Source organism: Gymnodraco acuticeps, unplaced genomic scaffold (assembly GCF_902827175.1).
Source record: "Gymnodraco acuticeps unplaced genomic scaffold, fGymAcu1.1, whole genome shotgun sequence".
Lineage (NCBI taxonomy): Eukaryota > Metazoa > Chordata > Actinopteri > Perciformes > Bathydraconidae > Gymnodraco > Gymnodraco acuticeps.
The window spans coordinates 1-12,496 of record NW_022992032.1 but is presented as its reverse complement, the minus strand read 5'-3'; the positions used below and the strand labels follow the sequence as shown (position 1 = coordinate 12,496).

Genomic DNA, 12,496 nt, shown 5'->3' with positions numbered 1-12,496 from the left:
CTGTCTCACATCTGAACCTTGAGCCGACAGCAGAGCAGCATCTGTGCACACGTTGTGGGCTGGCACACGTCAACACATTATTTACATTCCAGAGAAATTGTATGAAGCCTTTTGAAATTCCACTCACGCAGTAAAGCCTCCGCTATGGCAGTAAATTAGCAGTTAACTGAAACTGTTCTCAGACTTTAAATTGGCCGATGCGCTGTAGATGGAAGCACAATTTACATTTATTGAGAAGTGCAGTGTTTATGTAAATGTTGGAAGGGGGGGCTATATGAAAGCACCAGACATGAAAGCTAAATGCAGGAGACGTTCACCCTGAGCTGAAATATTAATACCTGTTTGACAGCTGACGTAAAACAAATGAAAGGATCCATTTAATTGACTTTAACAGGTACATAGCAGTTGAAAAAGGCCTATATCAACGTCCTATTATATCCAACGTTACTATTTATACATCTGTCCAATACAGAGAAACATCAGCATTTGTTTGGAGTTGTTTTTCTGACATGAATGTGTAGAGAAGGTTTCTGACCACCTTACGTATAGCTGGTGCACTAACGCCATATTTGTGTAGCACTTGATATCTTTAATTTGATAAGGAAAACATTTATTTTGGCTGCAAGGAGTATTTTTTAATGAATGTCCAAGAAAGAAAAGTAATTTCAGACACTTTGGATTTGTTCTTTGGAATGTTCTCCTGCCTGTCCTTTGACTACAGCCCAGACCTGCTCAGTGTGGGTGTTGGTGAAGAGATACAATGAGCAGAAGGAACAGTTGATTATACAAATCTTGGATGCTCATGTCATCAGTTTCATTTATAATAAAAAATTAGATGTTATGTCCCAAAATGCACAGTTCTGTACCCAGAAATGTGTAAAAACATCATATAATTTAATAGAAACAACTTTATTTGGAACATAAAATATACAAATTTGCAATTTCTATATAACCATCAAACATACCCACTGCATCACATTTCTCTAAAAAAGCAAGACCAAGGCAGCAGCTTCCAAATTCAGCAAAATCACAGAATATTACATATCATTTTAATGGGCAATAACAAAAGCTAGAGAATAATATACAGATAGCTTCTGCCTGACAAACAGAAGAGTCACCATAAATAACAATTCAAATACACAGGCAACACACACTAATGCATGACTCTAATATTCAAAGACATTTACAGTGTTGGTACACGAGAGCTTCGTCTTCCTCTGCAGCCCAATTACATTCCCCACACACAGCCTCATGTCTGAAGCATCACACGTCCATCAGCCATGTTCACTGAGAGCTGTCACAACTACAGAGCCAAACAGCAGAGCCACGGTTTGTTAAATCCACAGTTCACATGATACAAAGTACGGACCCACACATTCACTTCACTTCAATGTGAACACTTTGATGGAGCTGGTGCTGCAGCAGAAATATATTATGTTAATCTGTAACGCTACTGTATATACATTATTTTACTGTGTGAAGCAATTAGGCTGCACCACTGCTCAAATAAACATTAAACACTTATTTTTTCCGAGAGAGAATTCTAGACAAATGATTTCAAATGTGAAGGCTTTACAGTACCATCATTTAATAAGGCATATTTTATAAATGTGTATAAGGCTGTCGTTTATTTACATTTACAACTGTGAACTATTAGAAAGCTGAGATAAATAACTGTTCTTTTTAAATTATTAATAAATACATCCATTAAAGAAGCAATAGATACAATTTTGTTTTAACTTATCATTATGAAGTCAATGTTGCACAATGTTATGGTTGTAGAATAATGACACCATCAGATTTTAGATTGGTTTCCGTTGCAATTCTCTCTGCCTCCAGGTCAGGAACTCCCTTTCACAATAATAGTCCTAAGTGTTCCTATAGCAACATCCAGGGTAATGTTGACTATGGGAACGCAACCTGGCTAAATAGCCCTGCTTAAGGCAAAGAAGGAAATAAATGTTCTTTCTACTAAGCTAGCTCTGTAAGTAACAAAACCTGTGTAGGTACTAATACTGTAGGTTGTTTTACTTTAGCCAGGTTACTAACAGCAATCTGTTTGTTTAAATACAAATCAATGGACAGATATTATGTTATCAAAGTCCCTGTTGAGCTGTTTGTTTTGGCACACGTCCCACCCTGTTGGCAGTTCTTAGGAAAATGACTGGCACCAAAAACAATACCAGTTGAACATGCTAAGAGGCAAAGCTATCTGTTTGTAGTATTTCTGTTATTTACTGGAATTGAGTGTCTTATTTTTGTGGTTTCAAACACCTCGCTGCTGTGATGTCACAATGTACTGCCAGTACACGGTGACATCACAGGTGGGTGTGGTTTCAGGTGCAAACTTCAACACATTGAATAGTTGTAAATATCGATGAATTAATAGATTTTGGTGTCTATTTTGCACCCTTTTGTTATTCAATAAAGGTTCTACTTGTATATTTAATTTTCTTTTTGGATGGAGTGGTATATTTGCTCTAACCAGTTTAAAGCGACTTGTAACTCCTCACAGACACTATATATAATATATCATTCATTATGGCATTGGCACATATTCAAGTAAACAGACACAATTGTATTTCCAGGCTGATATACAGTAACGTAAGGCAAATCTATTCACACTGAATGATAAACAGCAACTAAAGGTTGTTCTTGCATTTGTCTTATTATAAAATGTTGGATTTTTTTGTACCTGCGAATGACGTAATAACATATTATAAAATATGCCTTAGAAACTGGATGTTACTGTGGAAACAACACATAATAAACTTTATTATGGCACTTTTTGCATTTAATTTACAGAGCACTTTATGAACTTGGTTCCCCTCTCTATCAGTGATCGCTTTGCAAAAGAACATCTTAACAAAGCCTCAGGAGAGCTTTATATAAAGACTGTACCCGGTCCTCCTGAACAAACTCAGTACAGTCTGTCTCGGTTTTCTCATCCTGTTCGAGGTCACGCACGCAGTCCTTCACAATAATAATAGAGCTAGTTCTGTCCATGAAGCTTCAGGTGTGACTCACCCTTTAATGGGCTGCCTGCCCTGAAAACATCAAGGAGCATACAGGTATTAAAGCTGCACCGGGTGAGGTGTTTTATTGGTGTGAAAATATATTCTCTTCACACTGAATCTGAGGAAAAACACCCTTCCTGAAATTCAGCATGAACAGTGCAGTCAATTCACTCTTGGATAATGGTAAATCGTGACATGAAGAGGCAATTCAACTCCTTCAATTCTGCATTTTTTTCTCTTTGCTTCTGTCATCTCTTTGGTATGAGCATCACTGAGCGGCTATGATGGTAAACGTGTCAGTTTGCAGGATTTCTGGGTATTGGAGTTATTTACACCGTACATCTCAAGTGAGAATTTTGTGTTCACATTCATGTTTTGTGGACTCATTCTCAGTTTATTACTTGGGTAGGTCCAGGATAAGATAACAGCTGTGCAATAAGAGGGTGCTTATCTGTCCGTGTTTGTTGCTTCACAATGTCCGGCATCATTCTGGGCTTTGTGCCTCAAACACTGTCATCACGCATCAGCGGCTGTAATCTGTGTTTACATCTCTGGCTCTGAAAAGGTCAGCAGGCACTCAGGAAACCATATTCTACTCAACGGACTACATTAGTCAACTTTTTCAAATTCTTGATTGACCCTCCGCAAACAAAGCTCAGGCGTCGCTGAAATTCTCCTTCTCGTACACGCAGGGGTCGGGGAACATCATCTTCTGATCAGACAGCAGATCGTCGGTGGCCGTGAGCTCCTCAAGCTCCGTGGTGAAGGGGTCGATGCTCTCCACCATGGACGTCTCTTTGGCCGCGCTGTAAGTCAGGGCCACGCTGTAGGCGGCCGGTTTATCTGAGCCTTTCCTCCCGCAGCCGCAGATCTTGCGGAAAGCGGCGCGAAACTTCTGAGACATGGCGTTGTAGATGACTGGGTTGATGGCGCTGTTGAGGTAGATGCAGATCCGGCAGAACAGAAGGAACCAGCTGTCCAGGTAGGCTCGGTCCAGGAAGGAGTTGACCAGCACCAGGGTGCGGTACGGCATCCAGAGCGTGGCAAACAGGAACACCACCACAGCCAGCATCTTGGTCACCTGTAGGGGGCGACACGCAGAAATAGGAACTGCTGCTGCAATAAAACTCCTTATTGTATAGCAAGCCTCTGTGAACCAGTGGCCAAACGGTGATACTACAACGAGCGTGTCAGACAAAATATAATTTGAGCCCAAAAATACATTTTCCCCTTACAATGCCTACACACGGCGGCGTGCGTTGAAGCTTGCCGGCAGGCTTGTCTGATCACATGAATCTCCCGCCCCAGACACACAAGCACGCGGTTTGATTGGCTAGAGCTTGTACTGGCATATGATTCGATTGGCTGACTTTTCCGTCGTAGCTTCAAAAGTAGGACATTGCTCTACTTTTGAAGCAATTAAAGTTTAATTAAGTTAAACAATTAAGTTCGGCAAAGTGTGACGTCACCCCATTCAAAGTGAATGGGCAGAAGCGTTGAAGCTTCAACGCACGCCGCCGTGTGTAGCTCCGCAACGGCCCCTACACACGTGCGTTGAAGCAATGTTCAACTTTTGAAGCTTCGATGGAAGCGTTAGCCAATCAAATCATATGTCGGGCGGGAGATTCATGTGATTGGTTGTTGGTCGAGCATCAGACACGCCCGCCAGCAAGCTTCAACGCACGCCGCCATGTGGACGCTGCGTTACCTTGCATTGCAAAAGAGACATCTTTAAATCAGTGCATCATATTTGTTCAGCTAAATCAACTACCCAGTAGGAACACTTGAATAGCCCTATTGAAATCATTTGGTTCTTCAAGTGAAATGCGTTTAATGTCTAATCAACAGTTATTTTCCCTCTATCCGTTAGCCAAGACTGGACGTGACAAAGCAGATTGAAGGCGGGGCTTAAGGAAAGCGCATTGGCCCAAACCCCCGGGTATTTTTGTTCAATTGGTTAGTTAGTTATAACGTTAAGTTACATTATATGAAGTTTTATTCTTTTGAGTCTTTTACAGTGGTGGAAAAAGTGATGAGAGTATTTACGTAAATGTATGCAATCTACACTACAAAAATATCCTATTACAATTAAATATCATAGTACAACTCAGTAAAAGGATGGATAAGTAACTCGTAAAATGTACATAAATATATATGCAGAGAAAAAGGCTCCTGAGTGTTATACTTTTTGTTTTAAACCATATAATGGTATCGTTGTAGTAATGCATTTGTGAGTGTGTAACACATAGTTGATGGAAGTTAAAATAATTTCAAATATTTGATACACTTTTTTATTGTATGTATTCCTATGCATGTGTAAAATCATTACTATAAATGTTACTTGCTCAAGTACAAGGACAATGTATTTGCACTTTCCCGACATTTTCAGAAACAGCATCAGCATATTTTCAATGGTTTAGGATGTGTCACAGTGTATGAGGGTCGCAGCACCCACCTGTCTGCGGGAGGTGGCGGTGGAGCTGGAGTGACGGGAGTTCTTGCAGCTGGTCCTCTTGGTGTTGCTGTGGTTGTTTTGTCCGTTCTTCTTCTTGTCTTTGGGGTCGGAGGGCAGTGGGTTGATGAAGAGGATCCTGGCGATGAGTCCGTACAACACCGCGGAAAGCATCAGCGGCACCACGAAGAAAACTCCGTAATCAAAGAAGTAGATGGGCAGGTAAAACTTCCTGGACACTCTGTATCCGCACGTGATGATGGTGATGTTGTTGTACACCAGCTCCTGGATGTCTGACAGGTAGAACCACATCACGCAGTACAGGGAAGTGAAAGCCCAGACGCACAGGATAATCTTTTTGGCTCTCGAGAGGGTGCACAGAAACTGCGCTTTAATGGGATGGCAGATGGCGATGTACCTCTCTATGGTGAACGCGGTTATGGAGCAGGAGGAGGCGTTGATCCCGAGGTACTGGAAGTAGGTGATGCAGAGGCACCCGTAGTGTCCGAACACCCAGGATCCGAAGATGCTCTCTGTGATTGTGGGTAAACCAGCCGCGCTCAGCACCATCAGGTCAGCCACCGCCAAACTCACCAGGTAGCAGTTAGTGGGAGTCCTCATGTGTTTGGTAGTGAGCACCACCAGGATGACCATAACGTTGCCAACGAATCCTAAAACGCAAATCACGAAAAGCAGCACACAGCTTATCACTTTGTACTGGAGGCTGTTGTCCGTCCAAACCCCCAAAGTGTGGTTCAGCTCCCGAGCTGTTGTAAAGTTTTCCATCTTGATGATTTGTCTCAAAATCAGAGAAAAAGTTGACTTCTTTAAGCGGTTATTTGCCTCCTGGCGCACCGAATAGCTTTTACGCGCAATGGAAGGAGATAAATCTACTCTGCAGGTCCGGGAAAAGTGTTTATCGATCTGAAAAAGCTCAGAATAGCACCTTAACGTGTGCTGCACGTGAAAATACTCCAAATATCATAATGTGTCAAAGAGCTGCTGGGAATCAGCTGTACCTCCGCGGTGGTGTGGTGCGTAAAAAGCGATGCGTCGCAGTGTTCTCGTCAGAACAAAGTGTGTCTGTCAGGCAGATGGCACTTTGGTTTTGAGCCCTGCTGTTGGCACAAGCTTTCATTACGCATGCGAGGGGATTAGCCCATCATTACATTTCCCTCACCGGACCTCCCCCTCCATCAAAGCTGCTCAAACGCCAACATGAAACAGCATCGTTGTGTCATTCTCATTTTATGTGATGAGAAGAACAAACATCAGGTTACACTTTAAATAATTAATACACAACTTAAAAAATAGGCAACAATTTGTAGCATCATTTTAAGTCGTTCCATTTGGCATTATTGTGTTAATCCTACTATTTTATAATCTGATTTATCCAATTGAGTACAACCTGCATAATTGTTTTGACCTTGAATATTATCTGAGAATATTTAACAAATTGTACGGTGTCCTTGGTGTCATGAAAGGAGCCTTAAATAAAATATATTATTATTATTATTATTTATTATTATTATTATTATTATTATTATTATTAGCTTAGTAGAGTTTTACCACCTTAATATTAATTCAACATTTGTGGTAATATTAAGTGGTCAAATGTATGGTCTTTATTGATGCTATTTTTACTTATTTATTTAATTGTGTAACCCCATCAATGTTGATGCAAATTGGTACTTTCATTTGTCTAACTATTACAAAATGATTTTGCTTAGAATACACAACACATCTCAGTTCCACTTTTCCACAGTTCATTATTAAACACTTTGACCAACTTTCTTTAAACAACGAAGCATTTTCATATCATGGTACAGTACAGTGGGTGCACAAAACAAACTAATGCTAAGTGTTGCCTGTAAAGATGATTTAATCATGCAGCCGAACTGGCAGACGGCTCTTTTTTTGTCTTTTTAGTTTTTAGTCTCACGGTTGGTGTGCGTCTTCAGAGCAATTTTGAACCTTAACATCTGAATTCAGTTTGTTAGATGTGCGATTTTTCTCAGGGCGGTCTCACCTCAGATAACCAGCTTCGACAGGCTGCCACCTTGAAAGAGAGCGGCATTATGGGATGCCCTGCAGTCCCTGGAAGATGGAGCTGATCAATGGTAGCATCTCTTTGGTTGAAGTTTTAGGTACTTTGTCATTTATAATCTAACTAAATTAAATCCCATTTTTAGAAGAAGGATTTTGCTGACTGCATTTCGAGGGGTGAGAACCAGAGGGGCGTAAGTGACATTTGACCAACTTTACAGGAGAGCCAAAACAAAAAACAACCATACATATGTCAAATATAGCAATATAATTATATACGACAACAGCATAGTTCATGCAGATCATGTACGTTTCAGATTGATTTGAAACGACATACTAGCCTACTCTGCCTGAATGACTTGCAAAGACTGGTAGAAGTAGAGTGAGGGATACTCCCATTTGTGTGAGTACGTCTTTCTTTTTCACAGCAGTGATCCCAGGTGGACCTGTGTGCATCTTCTTTGGTTCAATTACATGAGCACCTCTGGTCTCCTGCTTTCCAACTTGCAGCTTGGTCGGACAGCTCATATTTGAGAATTGTGTAGCGCAGCCATTTCATTTTCTGCCAACGAACTGTTTGTCCCTCTATGTCTTTGGTTCTGTTTCAGACCGTGTATTGTAGGGCTGTGCAATTAATCGTATTTTAATCTCGATTACGATTTTGGCTTGCAACGAGGTCCACAGTTTCCCCGCAGCGAGGCCCCCGCCCCCCTGTTGACAGTTCACGAGCGTGCCCCCTCGACTTCATCCATCATCACAGTCATCAATTAAGGATGCGCTTTACAGTGCAAAGGCCTACTCAACCAGCTTGCAAAGACACAAGATATAACACATGCCATCACATTCTACATAGCTAAAGGCATGTGCCCAGTTAGCACGGTTAGCAACCAGGGGTTTAAGCAACTGGCTAACACTATGGACAAGCGTTAAGCGATGCCATCTCGGCATCATTTCACCAGATCTGCACTGCCTGCCCTATATGACAAATGCCGTGGGGAATTTAAAAAAGATGTGGCTTCAGCTGAATACTTTGCAGTTGAGTTATACTTAAAGTTCAGGGTAATCAACTGTTAAAAAGATACTGTTCAAATTATTATTATTTCTTTTTTTAAGTTCAATAAATGGATGTTTTCAAAGTCAATGAATAATCGATATCGATATTGACCAAAATAATCGTGATTATGATTTTTGCCATAATCGAGCAGCCCTAGTGTTGTGTTGTGAGAAGGACTTGAAATCCAGAAAGTCACTGTGCCCAAGCTCAATCACCTTCTATGGCCTGTTCCTCCTTGCCATCTTCACAAGAGTGTAGTAACCCTCCGAACTGTACAAAGGCCATTTTTTTCTGTCGGTCTCAATGGCTGCATGAACACTGTCACATTCCATCTTGCTCTGTCCAGATTCCATGAATGTATGGTCAATAATGGAGATGGGCAAGGTGTTGACTGCATGGAGACACATGGCACTAAAACCAGCATTCCTGTTCTGCCCACCACATGTGTCAGAGTACAGCACCACATGCTCAGTACCTGAAAGAGTTGACAGATACTGGAACATGCATGTGCTGATCTCTGATGAGTTGAATTTTCTGTTGCAGATGGATCTGTAGAAACTAAGTTTCCTTTGTCACTCAGCATTGACTTTGAATCCTGGATTATTTCATTCTCTTCATCAAGCTCTTCTGCATCTTGAAATAAGATTCGTAACACTTCTTCAGCAGTGAAAAGCTTTCTTCTCATGGTTGACCTATAGCGTGCTTACATATGGTGTCAGCCATTTTGACTCAAGTGCAATCCAAAGGCTTGACCCATAATACATTTCTCAGGGCCAAAAGGGCGTAAGTGCACTTACGTCCTTTTGGCCCCAAATAGTTCAGTGTGTTCTGTGTTAGGTCTTTTGGTTTTTGATAAATAACTCTGGATTGGTTTAGAATTCACCTGCACCCTTTTGGCAGTAGAAAGAGCTCATCGAGAGCTTTCATTTGATATATAGAACTCATTTTTGACCAAAATGTCACTTACGCCCCTCTGGTTCTCACCCCTCGATTTGCAAGTGTCATCACATTATCGTAAATCATTATGAAAAAAATATAAATGTTCTTTGGAGCATTTCCAAGTTACAGCTGATCGATGATTGCTTGGCATCAATCCGGAAGAAATGCTAACTAATAACTTATGAAGAAAATGCAATCTGAAAATTCAACTTTGGAGAGGACATATGCTCATTTTCAGGTTCATATTTTTATGATGATTAAATGGTTAATTAGCTTCTTGTCTTTGTTATGATTGGTCAACCACTTGAAAAACAGTAGATGTACAGACAAATCAGATGATTAAACATGATCTTAAAATATATTTTAAGATGTATTTATTTGCATTTTTTGGGAATTATTATTTGAATTACTTTCTGCTGACACTGGGGCTGTGCATGCCCCTAATGACTGATGATGAGGCATATATCTCCCTTGACATCTTAAAGTGGACCTATCATGCTATATTTGAACAATATATTGTAGGGCCATACCTATATAAAGTCTATAAATCAAAATAACAAACAGATCCTGCATTTTAGCCATGCCTCATTTCGCATCTATTTGCTCTTTCCAGCCCTGTTTTTGCAGGGGCTGATTCTGTGACATAGCTTTAATGCAAATGAGCTGCAGCTGACCACGCCCCCCTGCAGGAGAGGGGAGCGTGCTTTGAGATCAGCTGTTGGGCTGTCAGAAGAGGGGGAGAAAAAGAGATCTCCGTCCTCCGTGTTTTATTCTTATATGATTATATAGAGTCATTATTCATTTGTTTTAAAGCTCAATAAATAACAAAGAAGACCTTTGACCGGCACTTTTCTAATTTTGTCCGGAAGATTTAAACTTTAACGGACATGTTGATCGGCGAAAACAAATCTAACTGAAACTCTGCCGCACGGTCCCCTCGTCCCTTGGAAGAGAAGGAGAGGTGGGTGTTTGTCATCTGCTGGTGGCAAACCGGAGAGAATTACAGTGAGGGAGGGATTGCAATGAATAACAGCAGCAGGAGCAAAGGCTTGCCTCGGGGAGGGAGATAAAGAGCCACAGCGGAGAATAAACAGAAGGGCAACCATGCGCGGGAAGTCTTCTTCGCTGCTTTCGTGGCAGACTACAGCGCCACTTACAGGCCTGGCATATGTACTACAACGTCTCCAGTGCTTTCGAGCGGCAATGGCCGGCCGTGGCCCAACCCCCCAATCCCCTGATAGGTGGAGAGTTGGCCATATAGAAATGAATTTATCTTCTGTTAGACAAGACAGCTATCATACTGAATACATATTTACTGTGCAAACATTTATGGCATATAGCTGTCTAACAGAAGTTAAATCCATTTCTCATTTATTCTGACAATGTACTTAACCCCAAATAAAAGAACCCAATGAAAAGAGTTGTTAAATAATAGTGAAGTCACGTTGTAATAACAATAACTCATCTCTCTCGAGTTTTATTTTTCAGCTTTGCCAAAAGCCACTGTGTCAAGTGTCCTTGTTGGGTTGCCGTCCGGAGTTCTCTCGCACATGTGCACTGCAGATCGGGTAGTGAGAGTGGCCCTTTCTCATTTCATCAAATCCCCCTCCTCGACTCCTCGACTCCTCGGTCCTCCGGTAGTGACCCGGAAATGAATTTCAGCGCGCCATGTTGAAGGACATCTAATTTCTCTAAATGCACTTCGAGGACAGAGGATCGAGCGTCGAGGAGGCTCTCTGGAGGAGCTATAACCGAGGATACACTGATGGGTCCTCCACGGCTCCTTCGCGGATGCATTTCCGGGAACAGAGATGTTTCAAAGAGTCGTGACGCACGGCCGGATTTATCTCAGCCAATGACAGCTCTGCATGCATCCCCTGGATATTATTTTATTAACTGCTCTCATCGCAACGCGATGTTTACAGAGAGAACAGCTGTGAGGTCCGTGCAGAAAGCAGAGCAGTGTGTTTAATATCACTCAGTATAACAGGCCTACTCTCTTTATTTGCTTTAGTTTAGTAGACATACAAACAAAGAGTCCATATTTATTAAAACCATTTAGTGCTTCACATAATAAAATACACAACGGCTAGCCTGATTATATGCTTTAGGAGCTGTAGGCAGGGGCGGACTGGGGGGAAAAAGTGGCCCGGGGATTAATTGACAGACAGGCTTAATGCACGGCATGTATCGGCCGGCCGGCGACGAAAGTATGTTACTTAGCAAAAAACCCTATGCATTTTATGTTATTTTGGACAATTATTCATATAGTAATCACATTACCTGAGCCCTTGAGTTGCCTAGAGCAAAATAGTTATGGCATATATTTAGTGATTTTAATGTTAACAGATCATTGATGCAATAACATTTGGACCCAATTTGCCTGACTTGACACATGGAATAAAACATGGGCGTAGGAAGCATCCTCAATGTGGGTGAGACAATTTAACAGGGGGTGTGAGCAGGTGCTGGATCTCACCTCCTCTAGGGGGGTCCGGGGGCAAGCTCCTCCGGGAAGATTTTTTTTTAATGTTGAAGTTAAATGCATCAATCTGGTCCATTTTGAGATCAAAATTAGGGACTAAATCTATGGCAGCCAGTTGGGGCTTGGACTGTGAGCCGTAGGGTCGCCGGTTCAAGTCCCCAACCAGACCTATTTGGAGTGTAGACTTCTACTTGGAGAGGTCCCAGTTCACCTCCTGCCCTGCCGTGGTGCCCTTGAGCAAGGCACCGGAAATCCCCCTTCCCCCCTCACTCCCATTGCTCCGCGGGCGCTGTACAATAGCTGCCCACTGCTCCTAGTACTAGACTCCTGGTACTAGGATGGGTTAAAAGCAGAGAACACATTTCACTGTGTGTGCTGTGTGCTCTGCATGTGTGACCATTAAAGAGGGTTTCATTCATCCCTCCAAGTTTTCTTCTTCTTCTTCTTCTTCTTCTTCTTCTCTTCCTTCGTCCTTCTTCTTCTTCTTCTTCTTCTTCTTCTTC

At 41.8% G+C, this 12,496-nt stretch overlaps 1 protein-coding gene across 1 annotated transcript; it reads right to left on the bottom strand.

Moving 5' to 3' along the window:
- Positions 1-1,017: 1,017 nt before the first annotated feature.
- Positions 1,018-6,584, bottom strand: trhrb (thyrotropin-releasing hormone receptor b). The gene is made up of 2 exons (XM_034201567.1): positions 5,473-6,584; positions 1,018-4,098 (listed from the first exon to the last, which is right to left on the bottom strand). Exons 1-2 carry the CDS (start codon positions 6,253-6,255, stop codon positions 3,673-3,675), a joined length of 1,209 nt encoding a protein of 402 aa, XP_034057458.1. The 5' UTR covers positions 6,256-6,584; the 3' UTR covers positions 1,018-3,672.
- Positions 6,585-12,496: the final 5,912 nt, after the last annotated feature.